The 27,460-nt window shown below is 40.9% G+C and overlaps 1 protein-coding gene across 9 annotated transcripts in view; it reads left to right on the plus strand.

The window, feature by feature from the left end:
• LOC112993380 (voltage-dependent L-type calcium channel subunit alpha-1C) overlaps positions 1-27,460 on the plus strand; it is a 416,350-nt gene that overhangs the window by 264,828 nt on the left and 124,062 nt on the right. For 8 of the 9 annotated variants that reach the window (XM_064515158.1, XM_064515173.1, XM_064515116.1 and 5 more), the window contains 3 exons: positions 3,559-3,731; positions 25,026-25,100; positions 27,083-27,173. In XM_064515158.1, the coding sequence (XP_064371228.1) occupies positions 3,559-3,731; positions 25,026-25,100; positions 27,083-27,173 (339 nt within the window). The remainder of the gene's footprint in view (positions 1-3,558; positions 3,732-25,025; positions 25,101-27,082; positions 27,174-27,460) is intronic. The other variant, XM_064515152.1, reaches the window with a different exon arrangement.

Consider the following 27,460-nt stretch of genomic DNA (forward strand, 5'->3'; position numbering starts at 1 on the left):
AAATCCCAGGACATAGGCCAGGCAAGCCGTTGGCTAGGGCAAATGGAGGGCAAGAGAACAGCTGTCTCTTTTGCTCTGAGAGGATGCTGGAAAACCCATTTGGCTGCTTCTGCTGCTCTTTCTGCCAGGGAAGAGGTCAGAGTGAATAGGGGGCTAGCTATGGTTGTAGCTCCTCCTGGGAACAGCCGGAGCAGTATTTCTGACCTTTCTGGACTCTTCCCCAATCTTCTATCCCCTCTTCCAACCCATCCCATTCCTTGCTGTAGCTGTCAGGATGGATGAGGTTCGAAGCCCTGCGCTGTGCTTTCAACAGCAAGCAAGATCTTTGAACTTCTAGAATTCTGTTTTGCTCACTTCCCATCACTTCTCAAAATGAGAATAATCTTAGAGAAATGAGGTAGAGCCAAGAATTATCTATATTCCATCATCAGGATGGGCAAAAGAAGTTTTATTCTGGATTTACACAGGATACAGAACTGTGTATTTATATTTATGATCTTGACCCATCGTAACCTCACTAAGAAAACCTCTCTGCAGAATACTGTGCTTTTTGGTATTGTTCCCATTGGCAGATGTGTCTTAGAGTTTTCTGGGAGAAGAGAGGGAAAGTGAAGCAAACTGAATTCTAGTAAAAACAGCCTGATTCACAGTCTCTTAAACTGATGTTTTCCAGCCCCCTGTAAAGAGACAGATGCTTGGTAGCTCTGCAAGCCTCTGACATCCTTACCCTGACATAATAGTGCAATCTTTTTTCAAGAAGGCCACCTCCAGACTCAAGGTGGCACTTCCATCAGAAAGCTTATTTGGTCCTTGGCCTCCCTGCTGAAACTGCAAACAATGAGCATTTATTGCCAACTGTGATGGTGGCAGAGGTAATGTGCACACCTGCCTGCAATAGGAGCTGGACTGAGGTCATCAACTCATTTCACACAAGATAGTAAATGACCATTCATTGGTAGCAATTCTTGGTTGTTAACTACATTTGCCTGATTACAGGCTGGCATTTTCACATAGGAAGTATTTTGAAATGCATTAGCAATTTCCTGAGCCAACTGTTCTCAATGGTTTAATGTTAGTAGAGCATAGAAATTAAGATCGTTTAAATAAGTTGTCTTCTTTGGAGAGTCATCTGAGATGCAGAATACCATACATTGTACAAGAGAAGAGACATACAAATGGGTGTCATTTAGACCAGGGGATCACAGTATTTTCAGCTGTGCCATTACAAAGTTAGGTTACAAATTCACTCTTAATACAGACAGTCAGTGTAAAGACATGGCACAAAAATCTCACTTTATTTTTGCCAGCTGTCCCGCCCCATCCAATCCCCTTTGAGAGAGACAGTAAGTGGGGCCTGAAAAGACCCAAGTAGGTATGCAGCTTGGATGCATCTAATGTAAATTATCCACTTTAGTACACTGTGGGAATTTCACTTTCTGAGAGCTGGGCCATGCCATACGGTTTTTCACATGTTGATGTCTCAGGTTGCTTTTTCAGGTAATACCCATGTAAATATAAATAGTTCTCACTTGGGATTGAGGGCACAGTCCCTTTTAAAATCAGACCTGTTTGTTATAGGTTCTAAAATATCATTTTAGGAGTCTACAACTGAAATAATGGGATTTAATTTATCAAATAGGGCTGATAATACATAGCTGCATTCAGTGATTTTTTTGGAGAGTTAATTCTTTAATTTGGGTAAGACATTATGAGAGACCAGGGGAAAGATGTTGTTGAAGCAGAAAATATAAATTGGATTTTTCAAAAACCTTTCTTTTTTTCAGTTTTTATGATTGTTGTTGTTGGGTTTTTTATATATATTTTAAATGACAAATGGCTCCCAGCCAGAAAAATTTTGATTTGTCATTCTTGCCACATTTGCAATAGCTGTCTCTGTCTTGTGGCCAAGTTTGGTCCCAGGGCTGACTGCGATCTTTCTTCAGGCTTGAGAAGCCAGTGATTTGCTTCTTCATTTCCGCTTTAGTTATCACAGTTTCATGGGAGAGGCTTGAAATCTTAGCCATGTGATAGAGGTGAGGATTACACAGGCATCCTTTGTCACATATTATGTCTTGAAATGAAGACCTATGCCTACTTTCGTTCTTCTGCAGTACTGGTGTCATGCCCTGCTTATGATATAGAAAGCCTGATCCAAAGCATATGAAGTCAATAGAAATCTTTCAGTGGATTTTGGACCAAACAAGAGGGAAGGACTTCACCTTCATTATAGAAACTCATCTCCATCTTGGTTGCTTGAAGAACTTGTGTGGCACACATTAACATTTTTGGGTAGGATTTTTATAGTCTTAGAAACTGTTGTCAAAATACTGGTGGGTTTCCTATTACTTTTTGCAGGCGCAAGCGTAAGGCAAAGACTGGGGGGGCGGGGTTGGAAACACCACTCATTGCTGACAGTCACCAGCTAGGGTAGTGGATGTTACATTGGAGAGAATGAGTTTACCTCTCATTTCTAGACACAGTGGGCCACATTATGTGCTGTGCATGCGTTGTGTAGCAATCGGCTCCGGCAGATACAGGACTTAATGCTTAAGTGCTCTTGGTCCGGAACTTTTCACAATCACTAAGAACACTTTTTAAAATACAAACATTAAAACCTAGTTTAGAACCACAGGAGAGTCTCTAAATGGAGGCAGTTCAGCATTTTTAGAAAAAAGTAATCCAGTATATGAGTCTCTGACAGAGGAAGATACAGCCTAGAGCTAAAAAAAGAGACAAATTAGATACCCTGCATCATAACTAAGCAACATGAAATTCTTGTTCCTGCACTTTCTGTTTAAGCCCATATTCCCAATAGTAGTCTCTCATCAAGCCACCAACCAGTTCACTTTCTGGTAGAATCTAGTATTGCTCATGTTTGTCTCTCCAGCTTGAGATTTGAAAAATATGTTTCATGTTCAGATAACAGACCTGAATACTGAGAATCTGCAGTAAAATATTGAAATCTGAATTTTAAAATATATTGTCTAGTACTATGGGTGATTTTACCTGTAATTAAATGTGTAGAGAATTGTGGGTACCATTAATTACACTTGCAGTTAGCCCAATTTACTTGTGATTACACCTGTAATCATAAGGTCAGATTGAGAACTGGCTAAAAATTAGAGTCACCGTCTCACTCTCCAGATGTCAGATTATTGTCAAACAGTTCATTGTTGAATTAAATTAATCATTATTCATATAGTTATTTGCAGATAACAGTTGGAGATAATCAAGTTGTAAAGAATATTAGGAAGTGAATGGTATTCTACATAAATGTTATATATGAATTTTGTTTGAATTATCAGTCAAGCGTTGAGAATGATAGGTTTAAAAAAAGGTACTTATCTTTAAGCGCTAGTAAAAATGTGGACACTCCTGCTGTTTTACCTGTGTATCTAGCCAGAATGCTCCATACGTATGTGACTCTGAAAGAATAGAGAAAGTTGGTGGTGCTACACAGGAAGTGGAGTCTTTCTAGTGGAAATCCATCTAACCCATTGTTTTTCAATCTCTTCCTCTCTTTCCGCCCATATCCTGTCCCTCCCTCCCTCTTGCTAGGGAGTTTTCCAAAGAAAGAGAGAAGGCTAAGGCTCGTGGTGATTTCCAGAAATTGCGGGAAAAACAACAGCTAGAGGAGGATTTGAAGGGATACTTAGACTGGATAACACAAGCAGAAGATATTGATCCAGAAAATGAAGATGAAGGCATGGATGAGGAGAAGCCTCGAAACAGTAAGCAATTTTCTTCTGTCTCTCTTTCTTACTGTGCTTTTAGCAAGGGAGCTCGTGCCCATGTGATCTAGTGCTGAGACTGCTTATTAGACAGAACAAGTTCTTCCTGGGACTCTCACTATCCTTATGCATGAGCCCTGTATAATGCCTGTAGGAAACTGTGGGAGGGTGAAATACACACAAAATAATTGATATTGTTCTGCAGATCCTCAGTTTCTTGTCTGTAATACTGACATTAGATGCTGATTCTAAATAGAAAAAAGATCAATACTTGCTGTTAGAAGTCTGCTACTGGGATAAGTTTTAAAATGTACATCTGTCTCCTATTCATTTATTTAATTGCAGTTCAGTGTTGCAGGCTGTTGACACATGGTTAATTACTTTGAAAGCAAAGGTTTCTAGGCAAAGCAATACTACAGTATGGGAGAAAGGCCAAATCAACCCTGTTGTACATTAAGTAAGCCATCTGTAACTCCATTGAAATCAGTGGAATTGCATTTGCTTTTGCCAGACTGGAATTAAGCTCTCAGAGATTTCTTGTAAGGGAATTATCTCTTATTCTTCTTTTCTGGAGTTGAGAAGATGTTTGTGCAAAGTGAGGAATTCACCATCTCTGCTAATCAGAAATGCTGAAGGAGGAAGGGTTTGAAGAAAGCAGCAATTCCCTACATGTCATTGCCTTCCTTGAATCTTCTTCCTCTACATCCTATTTTACCAGCACAGGCTGTGTATCACTTCAGAAACACCTAGCAATTATCATTACAGGTCATGCAGTCTGGAAATGTCAGAGTTGGAACCTTCAGACAGTTACACAGTTAACAGCCACTGGCACTACTCTTAGTTTTCAGTACTGAAATATGCATCATCCTGGTTTGATTCTGGAAGAGCAGATGTGAAGCATTTCCCTAGAGAGCACCCTTCCAACCAAATAAGCAAAATCTGTGGAATGATCTCATTAGAACCATATATTCCATCAATAGGAAGACTGGACATTGGAAAGTTGTGTCAGGAGAATAAAGGAAGATTTGTATCAGATGCATGTGATCTTTGTGGGGGAGTAAGCACTACTCCCTGTAGTTGCCCGAACACTTAAGTTCTAGATTTGGTATTTGGATTTGAGGGAGTAACCAGGGTTACTAAGTACTCAGATTTTCCCCAAATCAGATTGTTTTTATTTTTTTGTGTGTATAAGCCTACATAGGGCTTACAGCTTAATACGAGAATATAGACTCAGTGATCACTTGGTAATGAATTTACTCATGAATTTTATTCATGGCCAGAATTTGCTGGTCTGTGGCCTGTAATAATGCACAGAAGGGTCTGGTGGTGTAATTTCAGTTCTTTGTAGACAGGACTCCATATTAAAAGAATCACCTCTGTAATGAGCTCTGAGTGGTGTCCTTACATGAGGTCTGAGTGGGGAGGCCAAGGCCTGAATTGACACACCGCTTCACTGAAGTCACCAGGAAGCCTTCCCTTGACTTTCGTGGGAATTGGGTCATGTTTATCACATCTGAACTGCCCTCTCCTCTTAGAGACATGCCTGTCAAAGGAAAGTGTAGCCACTCTGACCAGGTAGTGCGGTGAATACCTGCCTCGGCTGCTTGCTGGTTTCAGTTTTTGTTTTTAACATGAAAATAATGCTGCTTCAGTAAAAGAGTTTTGCAGTAAGTCAGATCTAGCTTCATTGCAGTTGCCTTGGGAGGCAATTGGAATTTGAGCTAACAAACTCCATTTATAGGTGGTGATGTTTAGAAGTGAACAATAATACATCTTCAGCTTGCTTTCACTTCTTCGTATTCAGTTTAATAAGGTTAGTTTTGTAATGCATGGTTTATAAGAATTAGTCCTGTTACATCTCACAGCTTCTCTAGAGTTTCTCTTGGTTGTCTGTTAATGACAGAATTACGTGCTAGTAGCAAACTAACATGTTGCCCATTTCTTTTCCAAACTATTAATGAATGCAGTGTCTTGGTGCCAAGTATCAGGTCCAAGGGCAATGGTTGTTAATCAATCCCTGCTACAAAAAATACCATTCTCTGTGACACTGTGGTGTTGGATCACTTCATCAGTTTTTGTAACGTGACAGACCAAGCTTGGGAACAGATATCTGCCATGCCTGGTGCTGTAGAGTAGAATTGCACCTCTGTTGCGAAGAATCGCTCAGGATGTGAAGTAAGGCTGTGGACTGATGCTGGCTAGGTACTGGGGACAACAGTCATGCTAACAAAAGTCTCTGCAAAACAGAATAGCAGAGACCAAGCAAACAGATGACTCCATGAAGCATATTTTTCTATTCCTCTGATATGTATGCCCCTATCTAGAAGAGGCTGTTAATAGCAGTATTCTTCTTAGCATCTGTGACCTGCACCTAAGAATGCCAAATTAAATCTTTCTTCTGGCTTTGGTATACTATTCAGTGATTTACCTGGGCCTCCTTCCTGCCACAAGGTTTTTTGGCTATGGAAGTAAAGGGTCTCTATGCTGCCTTCCTCTGCTGGGTTAGTAAATAGCTTCTGGATCAAAATGGTAAACTGTTGGTGTCACTAAAGCACTGTTGCCTGCGCAAGCAGTAACCCCCCATCCCACCCCAAAGCCCATAAGAATACTTGGATGTGTGCTGCACCCAAGAGAGTTGGGGAGTTTGCTTTCTGGCCTTTTGTATTTCATAAAGCACAATCCTTTTCTTTTCCAGTAGGCTGTTGTATTTACTTTTGCACAGTGACAGGTACCATATTGTTCAAGCCCTATTGTATTTCTTGATAGTTCTGGGTTTTCAACTTTATTCATGTGACAAGTGAGACTGTATTTTCAAAGCCAAATAGCTTGCAGGCACCCTATCCTAAAATGTAATACTCACTTCATTGGCTGACAGGCTTGTCTTTCATGTATACTACACAGGAATTAAATGCTGGTAAACTTACTGTATCCACCTATCTACACATCTTATATATCCTACTGCCTACAAACATACCTTCTACAGAGTCACCTCAAGGCACTTGGGTGCTGGAGAGCAGCATTGGCCTGGTACCTACCAGTACAGAGCAGCTCTGAAAAGTCCTTTCTGCTCTCCTGAAGCTGAGTCACATTCCAGATATACTGCTCATGGGGCTTGATGGATCTGCTAGCAAATTTGTTGAAAGAACACTGTGTACCAAGATCAAACAGAGAAGTGAAGGCGCTTTTCCTAATGGCATCAGCTTAAGATAATGCCATATGAAAAGTGCCATGAGTAAGTGATGGGGGGGGGGGGGGGGTTGCATGTGTTATCTACTATGTTGAATGTTTTGGCATTCATGCTGGTGTTCAATCACTAGTAGGGTTAGACTGAGGGAGAAAGATGGTATTAATTCTGTTCATCCAGACCATCTACAAGATAAGCTCCAACTATATGGGACAGATGGCACAGCAGTTAAGACAATAGTAAATGCCCTCAGGAATCCCTTAGGCTTGATTCCCTCCAGCACATCTGAATCCCACCTACTAGCTGTGCCAGCCTTCTTGGCATTGCGTTGCTGAGGCTCCACATCCTACTTCTCTTTTGTGTCTACCCCTCCCTGAAGGGATCAGATGTCTCTTCTGTTACTTCAGCGTGGTTATCTCTTGAGTCAGTTTTAATCCCTGGTATCCTTCAAAATCGTTGCCTCTTGTCTTCAGTATAAGGTCCTGATCTTCACAGTGGAGTGTTACTGCCCCTTTCTAACACACTTTCTTCAGTGACGTATTTATTAACAATGTTGACTTTTGAAGTATCAGGCCCTGAGCCTTTCAAATAACCATTTACTGAAGTGTATGAGGCAGATCAGATCTTCTCCAGATATTGTTTTACTTGTTTTACACATGCACTGATGCTCAGGAGCACCTGGGCAGCAGCATGAACTCTGACAGTGACTCACACTGTTACTTCAAACAAACCACTTCAGGCTTTGCTGCCTCAGTTTCCCTAGTGTTTTAGAGGTTGTTTGGAGTTTTCTGTCATGAAGACCATCAGAAGAGTTCAGCATCAAGTAACAAGCATATATATATGTATTAAACCAGAGTCTCAGCAAATGTAAATTTGCAACTCTGAGATTCAGCAGTTCATACCATCTGGCTCTGGTCCAAGTAGTCTACCTGAATTAAATCATCCTGAACACAGAGAACATATGTTTCCAGTCTCTTCTCTGTGCTTGGCTGCAGAGGCAGATTTTGCTGTCTTCCTACTCTGTAAGGAGAGCTGCCTGCCTGTCAGCATGGGAGTTGCATTCTGTAAAACAGAGAACACAAGGCAGAAGGGAAGAGAAATTCACTTGCATCTGCAGTTGGTCTGATTGCCTGTGCCTGTCCTTAGAAGTGCTGCTGTCCTCAGGACATTATCAGTCCTATTTCGTATGTGCCACTGCTTTCCCGAAGCTTTCAAACCATGCCCTAAGTCTCACTGGGCGTTAGCAGCCCCTGATGAAATGGTCAACAAATCCAGATATTACAACAGTGAGGACCTTGGTGGAGGAAAGGGTGAGCAAGGAAGGTAAATGTAGCCTGAACTGGACAATCTGTGCAGACATTAACTGATACTTTCCACTGAAGAGGTCTTGGCATTCCTGTGAGGCAGTTTAATTACCAGTGTCTCTCACATGCGTTGAGGGGCATTCACAGAGCAAGCTGAATCCATCCTCTGTGTTCTAGGAGTGGTACAAATTTATAAGGCAGCTTTTCTTTGTTGTTTGCAAACATGATTTCATCATTATGGCAGATATGAGGTGGGAAATGTGAAGAGGCTTCTGGGGGCTGCACGTGTTTATGGTTCTCTTCTGTGCCCTTTTCCTGATGAGCCTTTTGCAAGGGAAGAAAACATTAATTTGACAGAGGAGAGATACATGTGTCATGGCACAAAACAGATGCTGAGTCTCAAAATTACATGACAGGGAAGAGAATCCCCCCTCTTGTTACCATAGCAACTGGGAATTTGCCCTTTTTTTCTTCCTGAGAGTGATCTGGAATGTATCTGTGTTGCTGTGGGCAGAAACAGGAAACCTCAATCTAAGCCAGATTCTCCTCCTATTGAAGTTAATGGGCAGAACTCCCATTGACTGCACTGGGGTCAGGAAAAAATTGTGAATGGCCAGGCAAAAGTAACTTGACGTTTCTGACTGCACAGATTTTGCCCTTCCTCTATTTCAGTCCTGTTTGGTTGCTGCTCTTTGTAATGCGAGTATGACCCCACTGATGTCAGCTGAGTCCCTAAGTGTAACAGAGCCCGCTGGTTGGCCTGGTGTCTGATAACAAAGTCATTCTATGATTTAAGAAAACACTTTATTTTTTAATTAAGTCATATCATAGGCAGGTGTGTAAATTCTATGAAGAGCTGATCTGCAAGTAGTTTACCCTACAAAAATTTAAAGCCTAATCATACACCAGGGCTCTCTTGTAATGGGACTGATGGCTGTAGATAATGAGGTTTTCATGTAACACAGCCGAAGAAGCAGTGGAAATCAATGTGTTGCCTATCAAAACTATCTAGGAAAAGTTTAGAGAGTATATTAGATAGTGAAAGGTACAAGGGTTTTGACCGCACATGACAGAAAGTATAGAAATACAGGCAGGTTCTAAAACTTCTAAAAGTCTAAGCTGCTTAAAAAGAAATAAACTTCAGTCTTCACTTTCCAAGCAATTTTTGTAGGACCTTAGTGATCTTTGGAAACGTTTGTTAATGTCTGAGTTCACTGTCCCTAATGAATCAACTGTGACCTAACCTTTAGGCAGACTGCACATTTTGTCTTACATGTAAAACCAATGTTTCTTGTGGACAGCAGCATGTTGTCATGACTAGGCCTTAATCCTGGGCAGTGGAGTATATTTAATCTTGGGTTTGTAAAGTTTGACTTCCCTGGGAGAAAACAATTTTGAGAAAGGAAGGAAGTTTTCAGCTGCAAAAGTAAAGCTTTTAGAAGAAATGGGACCTCTTGGACCATTAGAACGTTTGGAAGATCTGCATCTTCCAGGGAAACGCTTTGTGCTTGTGAACATCAGGCCAGAAATAAGGAGAACAGGAGAGCCAGTGGCTGACAACAGGAAAAGAGAAGCCTTTGAGAGCTCCAGAGGTAGAAGCCTCAGTGATTTTAACCCAAACAGGGTTTTATTCCCAAGAGCTCCAATAGTAATTTGACTCTATTACATAACAGTGATAAAAAACATGACTACCTTTTTTTTAAAAGTTCAAGTAAAAGTTTTGGGGATTTGTCTATCCAATTCCAACTGACTTGACTTCCTTTTACAGAGTCCACTTTTACACCATAAGTAGGCTTCACTGATTTCAGCGAGGGTATGTACGAAGAAAGTTCCGTTGACTTTAATGAAAGTTGTCACTAAATCTTGTGCAATCCTTTGGAAAAGTTAGTGGTTTGAAACAGTTGACTAGAGAGAGTTCTGTGTGCAGATCTAATCAGGATGCCAAGATAAAAGAACACCAACTTTGTTAAAATTTTACATTTAGTAATTTCATATGTTAGCTTGCTCTGTGGCTTCCAAATCATGTGCTCAGTGTACTGACAAGGAAATAGCTTATTACTTTCATCCTGAAAAATGGTATGTTACTGTAGGATGATTTTTGAGGCAGAAGTGCATAACAAGATTATCAGAGACCTGGTTAAAGGGTAAAATTTCAGGATCACCTAAAAACCAGTTCGTCCAGTTTCTGCGATGAAATTCAATGGGGAAATTGCACAGCTAGGGAATTAACATGGAAGATTCTATGTGGAAAATGAGTATATATACAAGATGTCTATTTTAACTTCAGGCTTGATCATCACTTCCTTTTAAACTCATGTCTTCTGACTCTACAAGCAAAAAGGCAGTGTGCTGGGTTAATTTTTGTCTCTTGTTTAACCAGAATGTATTGAAGTAACTCTGTTGACAGCAATTCAGCTCTACTTTCATCCTCTTCAGAATTAGTCCAGTTTTTTAAATGTGTACGTGGAAGGACATGGGCAGCCCATCCTTGACAGGAGAGTACAGCTTGATATTTTAGAGGATTTCGGCTACTGTTAAAAAAAATAAAAAATCTAAGGTGCTCACATGGATTTTGAGGTCATCTAAGCAAAAGCTGTAAGAGGCACAGACTGGAAAATGAAACCCATATCAGTTTAGTTCCTCCAAAACCAGTGAGTGATTTGAGAATGGTATGATACAACCTGATTGCATTTTGCTTTTCATGCATAAATACAAGGAAATAAAAGCCAGTGTTGTGAAATGATTTATTATCTGTCAAAACCTCATTTATAGATGAAGAAAGCACAGTGTCATCTACTTTTATCATTGTCCACTGATGTGGAAAATAATCATCTGGTAACTAAGAAAAGATGAGCTTTAGTGCCAACAATTGTAGGCATTTTGCAAGGGCACTGATAGGTGCTTCACAAGGAGTTTAGTAGCTGTGATAGATTTACTCTCTTTCACCTGGAGACAGAGGGACAAAACAAGTGCTTCCTGGTGTTCACTGTACATACCCAATTCTTCTAGAGAAAAAATTCCACATACTCAGTTGCAGGTTCCAAAACATGGTTAGCTTCGGTAGGAATGACAGCAGTTCCCAACTGTGTGCTGTGCCTGGTGCATGCACTAGCAAACAGTCCTGGTGGCATTTTTGTACCTTTTCGTCTTTTGAAGTAGCTCATATGCTACTCTTAATACAAATATCTGTGTTGGAGTACAGTTACTTAAAGGCTGGTCAACGTAAATGCTAAGTCAGCTATGTCTTTGCTTTGTGACACAGAGAGGCTCAGGTTGCAAAATGCTGCATGGGTTTGTGCCACAGATGTCCAGCCGGAGCCTCTAATTAGCCTGCTGCCTAGAAAAAGGGACATTGGTTCTCACATGGGGCTGAATCACTCCTTAGGCAAAAATCATGTTGAAGGTGCTAGGCATTTTGCCTGGGTAAGGACTTGGGTCCTGATCTGTCTCATCTGAGGTCAATAACAAAACGCGCAAGTGTCAGCTCTTGAGAATGTTGCCCAGTGTGTGGTCTTGGTGCACCAGAGGCTGCCATATGCTCACATATGACTTCAGTATTGTGTAACTGTTGCCCTTTGAAGGGAGAGCATGTGATATCTGTGATCTGAAATTATTTACAGGACCAAATAGTCCAGATAGTAACATTTGCCCCAGTGCATAATTCTAGTGTCTGAAATGGAGTTGTTTCAGTCATGAATTTGACCCACTCTCTTTACTAGCATTTCACTTCCATATGTGTATTTAAGGGAATGTAGCATTGGGCCCTGATAAGCTTTTATATTCTAAAGTGGAAAAATGACAGATAAAACAAAAGAATGAGAAGGCATAATGACCCTTTATGGACCTGCAGTAGCAGAGTACCTGGGGCAATTATGTTCAGCTCTGTAGGTGACAGATTAGCATGTTGCCATTCAAAAAAGTCTGTAAAGTAACAAAAAAGATTGCTTTGGATGGACTACTTCCCCTTTTGCCCCTCGTTTCATTGATGTCAACAAGATTATGATGCCAACATTTGACTTTTTACCCATTGGAATAGAAATAAAAATGAAAGTTTTCCCTACTGACTCTCTTTAGATCCTGCTTTCTTTTTTCTTTTCAGTGAAAAAGCAGGGAAGCAGTAGGGCCTTTCCCCTTGACTGATTGTCTTGCTCTCCCTTTCCAAGAGAAGAAAAGAGGAAAAACTTATAAAGAAGGAGAAAAATAGTTTTCTCAACAAAGTGAAATTAGAAAGTTTGGGTTCTAAATTATGCTTAGAAACATTTCACTTACACCATTTATTCTTTAAAATATGTATGCAAGCTAATATTTGGGGAGGGAGAAAACTGTTATGGTTCTTACATGGAGAAGATGTTCTGATTTGTCTTGTTTAGAGAAAAAGGCACAGAAAAGTTCAATGACTTTCTCAAGATCACCCTCCCCCTCAGTGTCAGAGCCCAAATAGTCTCTCACACCATTGTTCTGCCCTCTAAACCAGAATTTTGACCTTGGATTGTATCAAATAAAGCATTTGCAGGTTTTATCAGGATGTTTTTGAACTATTTTCCTTCTTTGAGAATTCACTGTAATCATCTTAATCACTTCAATAGATACAGTTTTCTTGTTCCCCTGAATGTATGGAGGATTCACTCTGTGTAAGGTAATTAACAGGTTTGTTTGTAATTAGCAACAGAACTTAACAACCCAGCTTTAACCAAAGAGCAATATTTAGCTTCATCATTACATAAATTTCACAACTTCCTAGTTTCTCCTTCTCCCTTTCTGGCTGAAAGGAAGCTTTGATCATAGAACAAAATGCAAGCAACCATTTGAACACCTCCTTCCCCTTCTTTCCCTGGTGATAGTTACTGCCAAGAGTAGGTAAATCCTATCCAACCAAATGACATGTAGAAGCAGTTTAGCTCAAGCCTGCCTTTTATGTCAAAGCACAGTATGGAGAAAAGGAATTGTTTCCTTTGTTTGAATGGAGAGCAAAAGAAGAAGAAAGAGCTGCTGGTAGTCAGAAAGCCTCAGGACAAAGCTATGGCCGATGTTACAGTATATAACTCTGAAGCTTTTGTTCCAGCATAGTATGGGAAGGCCTGGTCTTGTTTGGTGAAGCAGAAAAAACATTTTTTAGAAAGTAGAGCAGACTAACTCTTATTTGGGAGAGGTGGGCCAAATTCAGACATGTGTCTGATTCCAGCAGCCAGCTTCTTGAGTGAGTGCTGGTGAACAGAGAAGGCTCAGAGGTAGTTAACTAACCCTGCAAGAGTCACTACAATGAGCATCTATCAAATCTTCTTTACCACCGCTGCTCCTGTTGTGTGGAGGAAGGGAGGGCAGTGTGGAGAGCAAACTCCAAAGCTGTGCTAATTTCTGCCTGCAGTCTCAATTCTTCTTCTTATCCCCTTACAGCCATCAAAAGCTACATAAATTAGATAAGCTTCTAGGCTGCTATAGTTCATGTTTGGGGAAAAGCTCTGCCTGTAAGATCCTCTGTGACTGAAATAGTAGAGTGGTGATCTACATGCGCTCTGCTTTCTAGCAGCTGAGGATCTGGCTTGTTGTTCATCATACAGTTTTTCTGGCTTCTCTGTTCCCTTACTCTGGTAACCTGGAGCGTGAACAACATTACACTGAGAACTGCTAGAGCAGTGAAATGTGACTAGCTACAGCATATAGAATTTGACATTAATGTTAATAGGGCATTAAGTTTATCTACTATAAAGGCTATTTCCCTAGCAGTGTATGTCTGGTGAGATAACACCTCTATTTTGCCTGCTGGAAGAGAGACTTATGTTGGAATGCTTTCTAGCAGTAGTATGTCATAGATAAGTATCTTTGAAGGTGAGGCTTTAGAGAGAGCCTATTGTTTATATGGTTGGGGAATGCACCTTTGTGCAAATAAATTAATCTCCATCTGCCGCATTAGGAAGTACTTCTTGAAGCTGTCTGTACTTATCCACTGACCCTGTGATTCCACTTCTCAAGAAGGGATAGTAAAGGAAACAGTCTGTGAGAAAACTGCTATTGCCATGATGACATGATGAATGTGCTCTATTTCCCATGGTTAGAGAGGTGTAGAAGGCATTCAGTGCCAGGTTCGCCACAGAAAATTTTAGGAAGAAAAGCCACAAACCCCTAAACTGACTATTTATAGAGCAAGGCCATTTTTTAAAGTAAATACCTGAAGTGCGCGCTTAAATCTTTGTAAGGGCACTTAAAAAAGTTTTTTCAAAACTGTGGTGTATTCATCAGTTCCTGCTGAACTCAGTGAGAATAACCAGAGATCAGCATTTGAAAACCAATTATCACTGCAGATTTAGTCTTAAAAGTCTCTTCACTGAAAAGAAAGCATTGGCAAACAGGACCGATAACAGCTGAAAGCCTAACAACTTTTTAATGTGGTATAAAGAACAGTCAGGAGAGAGGCTGTGGTGTTCAGCAGTGATATCTGAGGGACATGCAACATGTGTCTGGAGTTAGGAGCAAGTGTTGGGGGTGAGAATTAGCTGTATTACAGTAGTGCCAGCTGAGATCAAAGCCACAGTTTGCCTGGCACTGTATATACACAAAGAAAAATATGTATGCACACAGATAAAAGACATCTTTGGCTCCAAGAGTTTGCAGCCTCAACAGGCAAAAGACAGCATTTATAGAGTTTTTTTCCAGGAAACTAAAGCATGGGTGATATACATGGGATTCAGCTGCCTAAACATAGTCATCTAATACCTACTTAGACACTTCATGGTACCCAAGAACTTTATTTTGGACTGTCAGATAAATATAGCACTTAGGGCTTGCACCCTTCTGCTGTGATATTTGGAAGGGCATCCTCCAGGCAGGGAAGTCAGAAATGGCATCCAGTGCCTTAGTAGAGACAATTGAATGGAGTTTGTCCAAAGACCCACAGAAAAAACTTTGTCCAGCTAGGAACTTCAAAACAGATCTTGTACGCACAATATCTTAGAAATGTTCCTGGTAGATACAAGGAATGTGATAGGACCAACTGTTATGGAAACTGTTCAGATATGGGCTTTTTTTTCCCTCAGTGTAAGTGTGTATTCATTGTGACCAACCTACCTGTCTCTCTTGCCTTTTCCATTTTATATTATAACTTGAAGATTCATGTGCAGGAAGATAAATACTGAGACCTAGACCAGTATTCCCGGGCCCTAATCAAGAGCTGTGTGGGGGCTAGGACCAAAGTGGATAGTCTCCAAGAGGTCCAGGACAGGCTGGAGGAGGCAAGAGGTGCATCAGCAGAGCTCCCCTGGGGAAATTGTTGCATCCTCCACCTTCCCTGCCCCTGACTGCAGGACAGCATGAGTAGTCCATCACTTTCTTAAACAAATTCACAAACAAGCACACAAGAAGGCAAAGATAATAGTATTTTGTTTTAAATTCAAGGAGGGTTAGAAAACTGACCCTGCTGCTGTAATAGCCGTGCAATGGAGAAGCGCAGTGAGCTGTAGCTGATGGAAGGTCTGTGACGCTGTGATGTTCCTGAGGCAGACTTTAAAGACAAGGAGTCTGGGTGACATTACAGAGATGAACTATATGTATGCTACTGAACTGATACTGAACTGATGCTGAACTGTTCACTAACAGTTGAAAAGAATAGACAGTTATGAATGGCACCCAGCCCTTTTCAGTGTTTCACTGGGAAGACTAGGAAGCTTGCTGCAGGACCCCAGTATAGGCATGACTCTAACAAAGAAGCAGGCACAATTTCACTCTGTGATCCCTCATTTCTGTTTATTGGGTGAGAAACTTCCCATCCACTCCAGTACAGTCTGCTAATAAGATAAAAATCTCCAGTTGTGTGCATTCCTGGGAAGAAATGCAGGTTCCTCCATCGCAGTTATCTCAAAAACAACATTAAGCCCAGAGAGGTCATGGGGGAAGGAGGGAGGAAAATGTTTCCAGCTGGGGAACTGAACTGAAAATAGCTATGTCACTGTGTCTGCCTGCTGGTTACAGCAGCTCTTCAGTTAGCAGGACAGTACAGATAAATCAACGGATTTGGGAACGGGCCTTTCAGATTTTGAGGCCTAAATTTAAATTCAACTTTAGGGCCCATGCATGTTCTTAGTGCTGCTTACATTCTTATTTCCATTTACAGGACCATAGCATGATGCAGCTCACTTTTCCTTATCCGCTTGAGGAAGGACTGCATTCAGAGGCGTCCATCTAAGTAGACTGTAGAGGTTTGTGGGGGATCGTAGGACAGGTAACATAAGAGTTACTGGAGATCAGGATGGGAATGTTACCAACTGCAGAAAAACCTGTAGTCTGAAATAGCAGAGGGGTTAAGCATTGGAACAGAGGTCCAGTGATAAAGCTGCTTGTATCCTCACAGATGTGCGAATCAAAATATAAGTGTATTATCTAGCTATTTGAAGAGCCACGAGCAGAATAACAGGGACTATGTCAGGTCACGAATGAGTTGCTTTAACACAGCTGTGTGAGGGAAGCTTGCATAACACCTGCCCACACTAAGCTTAGCTCAAGCTGTTTTTATCAGTCGCTCACTCTCCCGAATGCTAAAAGTATTTGCAAATTAAAAATCTATTATTTTAAGACCACTAGAAAATGCCTGTTTCTTTGGCTTGGAGTAATTGACCTATTCTCAATGTCCAAATCAAGAGGTGCAAAAGCTTTAATTACATGTATGACAAGCTGACTTTAAGGGCAAAATCCTTTAACTTGAAATCTTTGCTTACCTCCTGGCTGCACAGTAACACAGCCTGCCCAGCTAGCATGTCTCATGCTTGTGACTCATGATATTGTGATAATAGTGTCTAGTATCAGACTAGTCATTATGTTAGCAAGTGTCTGAAAGACCACCACATGCAGGAGCAGCACACAATCACAAGCATTTTATTTACTAGTCACAGAAGAAATGTAATAAACCAAGGTTTAAAAACAGAGTTTTGTGCACATCTCAGAACAGGAGAGGTGATTTCCATTTCTGATCATGAAGCTGAATAGAATCTGTTCAGTGCGATCAAAGAATATAACTCAAGAATGACCTATATCCATTGTGTGTGTTACTGTACCTGTTGATCAGTGAATTGAATTGCTTGGTCATTTGCCATCAGGAAGGCGTCATCCAGAAGGCTTCTCACACATCCTGCTTGAATACTGCTATTAGAAAATGTCTGCACTTGCTGAGAATTAATCTCTGTCTGATACATGCCTGCTCAGATGGACAGGGACCTGCTGTTCTCTTTTCCCTGATAATATTAATGCTGAAATATTTTGAGCAAGTCACTCCCAGACTGAGTCTTCCAACTTGCAGAAAGCATAAACTACTATTCTGACTTGCAGAGTGGTATTTCAGATGAAAATATTCACTGTTGTTCATTCCCACAGCTTCTTCAGATGGGGCCCAACCTCTGTCCAGGTGACCTGCCTGTCCTTTAAAAAAGTACAGCCCAATTTCTGCCTCACATTCACTTTTCCTTGGCCAGCCTTCCGGAGAATAGTTTTCTTCCTCTATACTAGATGTAGTCCTCAAACAGACCTACCTTAAACCATTTCTCTGCAGGGAACACGCACAACCCTGCAGCTAGGAAGCTGGCTTTGGCAGGAATTTTGCCTGAGCTGGGCGTGTTTGCTCCAAAAAGATACTCATTGTGAAATACTGGGGTATGGCTCCCCCACCCACTGCATCGTCCAAACAGAAGTACAGTCCATGCTTTCCTGATGTATTCTTTTATGCACTCTATCTCACAAACCTTAAACCACTCACTGAGTTTTCAGGTGTCACTCGCCTTGAAATGACTTGTGACAGGCAGGAATGTCATAAAACTGCTAGAGCTGCATCTCAGTCACTTTGAAGCTTAGCAGTCTTGGTGGTAAGCAGCACTCCCTGGAGAGTTTCTGATGACCTAAGCATATCAAGTTGGAACTGGCTTCTGCAATTTTTTGCTTCTCTTGGACTCTGCAGGGAAGACAGATTCACAGGACTGTGAACTGAGAGAACAAAGATGCTTTTGCTGAAGTAGGGATCCTGATCAGAGTTACTATTCATCAGAGTTACTGATGCACCACCCAAGTGTATATCTATGTGGATGGGCAGATGCAGAAGTTCTCCCATGTACAGGAGTTTAAGGAAACATGTGACTTGCTAAAAAAACACATTTGTGCTTGAAGCTTATGTTCTGATTATTGTTATTAGTAACAGTGCTAGTGAGCAAAGTATGAGAAACATCCTGGTTATTAGAAGGACAAAAATGATCAAGGTGGGGGAAATATTTTTTTTCAGATGTTGATCACACTGTCTTGCGGTCCTTTCTCTGTGGTTAGTCACTTTGTTCATGAGCAGGGGGGTTTTGTATCATTTCCCAACACATTATGCACAGCATTTGCAGCTCTTGGGCACCCATTTCTAAGGCACTGCCAGATCAGCCTGCAATAGTAGAATCCTTCTGACTTTCAAGTGGGGATTTCTGCTTTGCCAAGAGCATCACAAGCTAGGAAGAGTGCAGAGAACATGCGGTGCTGCTGCTTGTTGTACCCACGGATCATTATGCAGGGTGGATTCAAGCACAGCTGATGGCATTGCTGCTTGTCCCACCTTCCTTTGTTGAAAACCATAAAGAATACAGAGGGATCTTGTAGAGTGATTCAGAATGTGGCATTCTGATTTGTTCACCACCACAGAATACTGTTGAAAGTTGCAGATACTCAGTTGTTTCTCTTTGCCTTTTTTCTTTCTTCTTTCTTAACCTTTTATTAAATGAATTGCTCCAGAATTCTGTGGCAAACCAGAGGGGTTGCTTAAAAGTATGAGAGAGGCACCAGAAACTTAGGCTATAAACCATATCCTGGTCTATAAATGCCTTGTACTTTGGTCCAGTAGTTGTTCCTAATGGCAAGGCAAATGGACAATACAAGTCATTTATCAGATTAGAAAACCAGTTCAGGATGTCATGGGAGGATCCATATTCAGAAGAGAGACATCTTTTACGATTTGTTCTGGTAGCAGCTCCGTCACCCTGTGACCCAGCCCATCTGCTGCTCCTGTCCTCCTTCAGCTGCATGGATTAAGCGAGTTGCTTCCGTAGCTCTTGCAGGCAGATATTCTGCAGAGCACTGAGTGGGCTCCTAATGTGGACTCAGATGTTAGCTCAGCAGTACAACCAGTTACCCAGGAAGACTGCTCATTTTGCCCTTTTTAACAGAGAGTTAGGCTGCTTTCTGGAAAGCCTGCTTTTGAGTGAGAGTCCTGTATCCTGTGCTTATGAGACATTTGAGATACCACAGGTTAAGCAAAAAATACCTCTGCAGGAAAGTGTGGAGAGGATTTTAAGTTCTTCCTTTCAAATACAGTAGAGAATACATTTAAGGCTCATGACAGCCAGCCCTTGGGAAGTCCAGAAGTTTAATTGTGTCCATTATGTGGTCTTCCGTGTAATGTACATTCCACTCACTGGCTGAAATGAACGATGAAACACTACATATTACTGTCAATATTATTACGAAAAAAAGAAAAATGGATGCTGTTTAAAGTAACTGAGGAGTTTGACTAAAGTGAGTTCCAGAAAGATTAATTAGTGGCAAGGTAATGTATTCATAGGTGTGCAGTAATCTGCATGTGTTAATGACAGATCTGGTTGGCACAACAGAAACATTCCTCTGCCACTCATATTCCTCTCTGTATATGGTATAAGTTCACTTATCCCATGGCTGTGTTCCTTCAGCATCACAGGATGTGTAAGTGAGGCTGTGGAAGGGGAGGAAGCCATGTAAAAACAAGTCTTCTTATATGGAAGATAAATATTTTAAGTTATATTGTAAAATCTGTAATTTAAACATAAACAAAATGTTTGGTATACAGCGCTCCGTCTCAGTATTGACTAACGCTTCCTACTTCTGCTCCATTCGTAACTGCGTTGCATCAGTCTTCTGTGATGCTGTCCAATGCCCAGCCTGGTTTTCCTGTAATAACAAGCTCTGTTACTACATACTAGGTACTCCATCTTTGCTGCTAATTTACTAGTGTCAAGGTCTTTTTACCTAAAGCCTTTTTCCGTTTGACTGAAGTGAGTGCAACTGACAACTGCTTTATGCCCTTTTGTTGTTGTCCTAGATCCTATGGACAACATTTAGTGAAAGTGGGAAGCAAGCCCTCTCCTAATTGCAGTCATTTGTACCTATCCCTAAATTAGGTTAGGGAATGTATATATATCACATGTATATAGTGTAATAGTGTGTGTGTAATACTTCCTTTGTAGACATTGGCCTCTGAGCCCTTGATAGGCATTTTCCACATATTTTCATGCTTTTCCTGGAATTTTTATTGTACTAGATTCATTGATCCAGTCTGTCTAACTTTGGGAGGTATGTAACCACCGAGATCCTACAGATAATTCAAATTCCCCTTTTTCCTCTCCTGTAGAAGCTTTCCTAATGAAGAACAACTTTTCAAAATAGAAATCCCCAAAAAGTTCCCCAGTAATAGCTAGTATGTTTTCCTGCCAGAATCAGAAGGAGATCTAGAGAAAACTAGTCATTTATCTCTGCAGAGTTTGCCTTCCACATGCTGTTTGCATGTAAGAACATACTCACGGATTGTTACCAAGACACTGTATGCATGTAGCAGAATGAAAGCTGTATCTTTTTTAAATTAGTGAATAAGATGAATGAGTACAGCATTTCCAAAACAGGCAATGAGAAGAGGAAAGCTAGGCAATATTCACGTATTAATTAAAATGAGAGCTCTCCACAGAAAAAAGATGAGTCGATTGATATTCTGACAGCTGCCCATAAACTCATTTATGAAAGGATGGGCAATGAGAGGCACCACGGGAAGCAGGGTTCTTACTGGAGACAAAGTCATTCACTTGATGCACATTCTGTTCAAGGAAGCAGCCTGGATACTGCAATTTATTGTTGTTGTGCTTGATAGAAAAAGAAATCTTAAATCCCAGCTGGAGAATTCATGCGACTTCTTTGCTCTTTAGATTTGCTTTATAGTTCTTCAGAGTCTCACTTGGGAAACATTAGCATCAGTAATAACTATAGTACTTAGCACTTACTGTAATGTGTTTCATCTGCAGATCTCAGAGTTTTGCAAGGTGAGTGCAGAATTATAATCCTCATTTCAGAGGAAATGAATACATATCTAGAAAGGTTTGGTGATATGGCCAAGGTGACACAGTGGGTTGAGACAGTGGCAGAATAACATCAGGTCCTTCTGACATCAAACACCAGCGGGGGCAAAATGAGTGATTTAGCCCCATATTTTGCAATGTACTTCAATACCAATAGAAATTGGAGAGTGCAGTCCAAGTAAGAACATCATAAAAAACAATCATGAAGTGTATTGTTCCCTTCTCAATCTGAAAACCAAGTACAGGTCTTTTTTAGTACAAATGAACACACTGTTGGGTATCCATGCTGTTTCAAGTCAGGTATCTAACCTAGGGTCATAAGTTAAATGCCCAGGCTATCCATACAGTTGAGGGAGCCATCAGAAGGCCTTTCAGAAAACTTGCAATAGGAACCTCTCTGCCTCTGTAGCCTAACTCAAACAGCTAAATCAAAGGCATGAAGTCAGGCAATGTGATTAGCCTCTGATGTATACAGTTCTAAAACTAATGCACAGTCATTTACAAACATGTGTCCCATTAAAATCTGTGAAAAGTAAATGCTTTATCTGCATTTGTGGATCTGAGCACCCTTCGCCCGGGCTGCTGCTTCTCTGGGTCTTAAGTCATCACAGTGGTTGAGTGAGATTCAGCAACTAGTAAGTGTGGCAACATTATAATCTATGGGGATAAATCTGAAAAATTGAATTGCGCAACTTCCACTGCTGTGATGACAAAAGTGTCATAAATGCAGGATGCAGCAGTGGTAATGGTATTTCTGAACTGGGAGCAAATATTATTCTCTAAGTCTATAAAGGAAAAAATTATCTCAGGGCTACACAGAACGGTATTCGCTTGTGCCAGTTTCTTGTTTGAGTGGTTGGCTGTCTCTTGGCAACCTGCCGTCTAATAATTTATTTGCATGTCCATGGGGCATTTGGTTGGAGGAGGGACATATGTTAGTGCCAGAGTAGAGCTTGTATCAATGCTTGATGCCAGTGACATGGAACACAGGCTCTCAAAGGGTCTTGCACATCTGTGCTATCTAACCAGTCACAGAATTCAGACTGTTTGTCCTTATTTCTGTCTACTGGGCCTCAGAGGTAGAATTAACGTAACAGTAAGCAATTCTCAAATTTATTTTTAAGGAAGTTGCTAGATAGCATTTGTTGTTGCTTTAGTTGCTGCAGGAATGCTATGTAGGTAATATGAAATTGGAGTTTAGATAGTCCAAGAGAAAAAGTCTGTATTTGGAAATGAGCCACACTGTGGAGAAATTTAAGAAGTGCAAACACTTTAGAAGCAACTGTAGACAGAATACAAAACCTAGTGGTCCTTATGTTTTGTATTCTGTTGAAGCCATGAGATATACCATTTCATGCCTTTAAAAATTTGTTTCACTTCCCTTTAAAAAAAATTACTACCTGGAGTTTTCATCAACCAGAGTGAATCAGGGAAGTGATGAGTAAGAATAAATCCCCCAAAAGAGATTGCCATGCAAACAAGGCCACCTTAATTTGCCTCCAGGCAAATACCTAATATCTTCTACAGGACCTGTGCCTGTGCTGTTGTTAATGGTTCATGGTACTGCACTGGTTGAAGCAAGCTGCCTGCAGTTTGGGCTTATTGCCCTGTTAGCTGCACTGGTATTGCTGGTGCAGTCAGGCAGAGGCAAACTGCCTGACAGACATGCTTCGTGACCCTTTTAACAACTTCCATCACTTACAATGTAGAGGATGCGGGCTGAATTATTCTCTGCAGCCAAGGAATCACCTGTCTACAGCATAGGAATTTAGTCATTTGACCAAAGGTTGGCTGCTGGACACTATGCACTGGTGCACAGGGATCAGTCCCTGCTTTAACCATGCTGCAGTTTGGATACTGAAGCATCCCTGATGTGAAGTATGTGGTAGATGGAAGATTTCACTGGTCTGCTTCAAGGCATGAAAGTGGGAAGGTGGGGAGCCCGCACAGAGACAGTGTACCATCTCCAGCTGGCAGAACCCAGCCCCGCAGGGACCTCTGATTTGGATACATGCAGCAGAGTTTCAGAAGGTGACAGGGAACCACTCTTGTAAGAGTGCATCAGTCACTGGGCATACATGGGACAGGAGGCGAGGCACCAAGATTTCCAATGCTAAATCGCTTTGTGCCCATGTGCGAGGGAAAATGCATTTATCCCATTCTTGCTTTTGTCTCTGTATCCCAAATGGCAAGGAGGAAGTGGCCATTCTGATTGCATAGTCTGTACAGCATGGTCCCAAACATAACTCTGGTCTGGACTAGAGCCCACCATTTAGAAAAAATATCTCCTTCTGATTAAAACATTCCTGTGGCAGATTCACCACCAGCATTCCTGGTACATTGTTTCAGTAATTAATTACTCTGACTGCAAAAAATGCCTGCCTTTTTTCTAGACTGGAGCCTGGATGCGGGCACAAGGCCTGTGTTTGAGAGCAGAGTCAGATAAGAATGCCATTTGGGCAGTATTTGGTCTACTTCCTCTCATACTCAGCCCTAGTTTGTACATACCTCTTCTGCAGCATCTTCTGTTTTCAGGATTTGTTAGCTGGCCTGCAGCATCAGTGCATGTGATTATCCCCTGATATTGAAGGTGATGGGAGGTGCCAAGAAAAATAAGTGATTGCCCTGCTGAGTGTATACCATGTTTGGGAATGCAGTCCTGATCTCCTGTCTGTCCTGACCTTTAACTTCCAGCCCGTGATTCCTCTTACACTTGATACTATCTTAATACTTTTTATTGTCCTTAACATTTTATATCAGTGCATTATGCACTGAGTGTAATAAATGCCAGTAAGTATGACAATGAGCTCACAGCCTGAACCACAGGAATCTCTTCAGCCCACGTGCCACTGCACCTGAATCCTTCACTTTAATTTGGCCTTCCAGAGAAACAGTAGTGGTAAGATTAGGGAAATGCAAAGTAAGCTCTAAGACAGCTTTGTGCATACACTTCTGATCTGTGTGGGCTGAGGAACTCTGTGTGTAATAAGCAGAGGATCAACATTAACTAAAGCCATGAAAAGCCATGTAGCAGAAGGACATCACAGGATAAATGCCAAATGTAAACTCAGATGGAAATCATGAGACGTAGTTTAGACGTATCCTAGTTTGGTTAAGGCAGTGTACCTCTGAATGCATGATGATGGTTGTTAATCTCTATAGATGTGGAAAGACACGGAACTGTGATCACACCAACAACTTTCCATTAGCAGTTCTGCCAGTATCGGAAGAGTTTCTTTATATCGGAGCAGTTTAGGAAGAAATACAGGAAATCTCATTCAAAAATAGTCTGGTCTTGATTATGGCCCTGAAGGACAGGGAGTAACTTAGGGACAAATTGTGATTGCCTTAGTCTCATTGATTTCAATATATCAGACAGTCAAACATTTTGCTATTGATGTAACTGGGAAAAGGATTTGGCCTATAACTTTAATTCAGCAATTCAATGTTCTAAATATTCAGATATAAAACAAAAACAGAAAGCAAGGAAGAATTGTCCTCAGATGATCTCTGTTACAATATTTCATACTTCCATATACCTTTCATTCTGTATTTTTAATTCATGTGATGAAGTTTTCAGACAGAAGTGGATGTCGTATGTAAGCTGAGTTCCTTGTTTTTTTCTTTTGCCTATCACTGGCTGCATGTTCTCTGTTGATGTCTTGTTCCTGGTACTTGACACTGACCATCTTGTCTGTGAAAGGAAGCACCCCAGCTGGCTTGCCTGATAAGAAGAAAGGGAAGTTTGCTTGGTTTAGTCACTCCACAGAAACCCATGGTAACGTTCCACTGCACTCTGTGTCCACAATGTGTGTAACTGTGTGTGTTTATATATTTCTATACATACCTACATATAATGTATTTTCATATGCTGATGCATGCGCATGCCTTGCTTTTTCTGTTGCTTGTGCAGTGTCCTCTTCATGCACTCAAGATAATAAGCTCTTCTGTAAATCAGTTACTTGCTAATGTCTTCAAAATTGTTTTCCATTTGCAAACAAGCTCAAATATGTCTTGAAAGTGCTTTACCTCATCTTTGAAGCTGACTTGCCAAATATCATTTTTTTTCCCTAAGGGCTTAGACAGGAAATGTTAATCATAAATGTTGGATTTTCATACAGCTTACCTTGTTCTTTCTTATGCATCAAAATATGAACTTAGTTGATTTCTTAGTTTGTCTTTGCAAACAGATAAAACAATTAAAACATCTACTCTTTGTAAAGCAACAGGCACCATTAGAGCACAGTATTTCATAGCTGTGTAGAGAGTGCAAGGGAGTCCATTATTTCATATGATCCTAAGAACACAGTGCAAGAACTTTTATTTTCCAAAGAGGCACATTATAGGCACTTGCATTGTTGGGATGGGATAGAGGAAAGATAGTACATTTGGGGGAGACATTTCTACAATGATGTTTCCAACGCAGGAACACAGGACCTCTTTGGAAGGTTTCTGATATCTTTCTAGCTTTTAAAGGAAGACTTGGTCACAAGGGCATCAAACTTCTATCCAATTGAAATGCAGAGCCTATTTATTCTCCATTGTTTCTTTTTGCTCCAGAGACCCACAAATAGATATGCTCTTATTAATGAATAATGTATTCTGACAAGCTATTAAAAGTGTCTCCAACAGCTAATAGTATGTGCTCTCAAGTCTCATCTGAGATATATATCCAGCTGCTATTGCATGTCATGTTCTGAAGTTCTACCAGGCATATGGGAGATCTGCCCAACTCTTCTGTTCTTCAGTTTGAAGTATTTTTTTTTTATTTGTTTGTGTATTTGAAAAGGAGGGGGGAGGGAAAGAGGATACCTATATTGGAGTGCCATCCTTTGTCCTATTCTATGTTGAATGGTTTTATATTAAGGAGTTATTACAGCTCACCACACAGTGTATAGGAGACCTGGAAGCAACTGGTGGAAAGGGAATTGTGGGGGTTTTGTAATATATATAAGAGCAAATATTCAGGGATTGGTAACACATAGGATATGTGACAGCTCTTTGAATCCAGAGGAGATAGTCCAGACCTAGGGTTGCTTTCATTTGATGGCTATTCCATGACATTTCTGTAGAAGCCTAGGAGACTCTTCCCAGTTCCTAGTTGATGGCTATCTACACAAAACCTCCACAATGATTCTTTTGTTGGTAGTATCTGAATGGGTCAGAAACTCTAAACTCCCCTCTTATTCCTGTATGTCCAGTTTCTAAGTGTAAGGTTGAAGCACATTAATGGGTAGTATGTGACAGATGAGCCACCAGTATTATTTATGCAGTACCTGCTTTCAGGATAAACAGAAGACTTGTCTGAATATCTGTCAATCCGGTACTTTTTATTTGCACTCCACTTAACATAAAGGAGGCTGGGAAGGGCAGTGAGGTGATTTGGCTGGTGCAAGTAAAGGGGCGTTTCTTAAGTGTTCCACTGAGTCAAACAAAAGCTTCTTTGTTGGTTTTGCCAGATTCTCTAATTTTCAATGGTTCTTATTTTCCAAATTTTCAGAAACTGCCTCTCAAAGAAAGAGAGCAGCTGCTTCTTCCCCTTTCTTTAGCATGTGGGTAACTTGTATATGTTCTTAAGCTCCACCTGCCTAGCCTGCCCTGTGCAGGGAAGCAGCAGACTTGCTCAGCAAATTGCTTACTGCTCAAGGGCTGCAGCTGAGTAATTTTTGATTAAGCCAGTTCCTTTACTGCCACATTTGACTAATAGGTGTATTGGGTTCTAATGGCCAACCCTTTCTTTTTCTTCCCCAACTCTTACAGTGAGCATGCCCACCAGTGAGACTGAGTCCGTGAACACAGACAACGTCCCTGGAGCAGATATTGAAGGCGAAAACTGCGGTGCTAGGCTAGCGTGAGTACATATACACAGAGATATGTATGTAGGGGCTGGATTGAGCCGGGTGGGTTAATACCAGGGCAAATTTCAGGCTTTTTAAGGGGGAGGAAACTACACAATGGGGAAAAGGAAAGAGTGCAGAAGATCTATTGATCCTGGTTCTTTATCTTAATTGCAATGTAAACTCACTTTGGATCTTAGTGGAGAGACTCTGGGATTGCATAGATATAAATAAAGCACAGAATTCCCAGGATAAGCAGAGCTGGTTTTGCATAATAGCTAAAAGAATAACTGATGGAAAA

The sequence above is a fragment of the Dromaius novaehollandiae genome, chromosome 1 (assembly GCF_036370855.1).
Source record: "Dromaius novaehollandiae isolate bDroNov1 chromosome 1, bDroNov1.hap1, whole genome shotgun sequence".
Lineage (NCBI taxonomy): Eukaryota > Metazoa > Chordata > Aves > Casuariiformes > Dromaiidae > Dromaius > Dromaius novaehollandiae.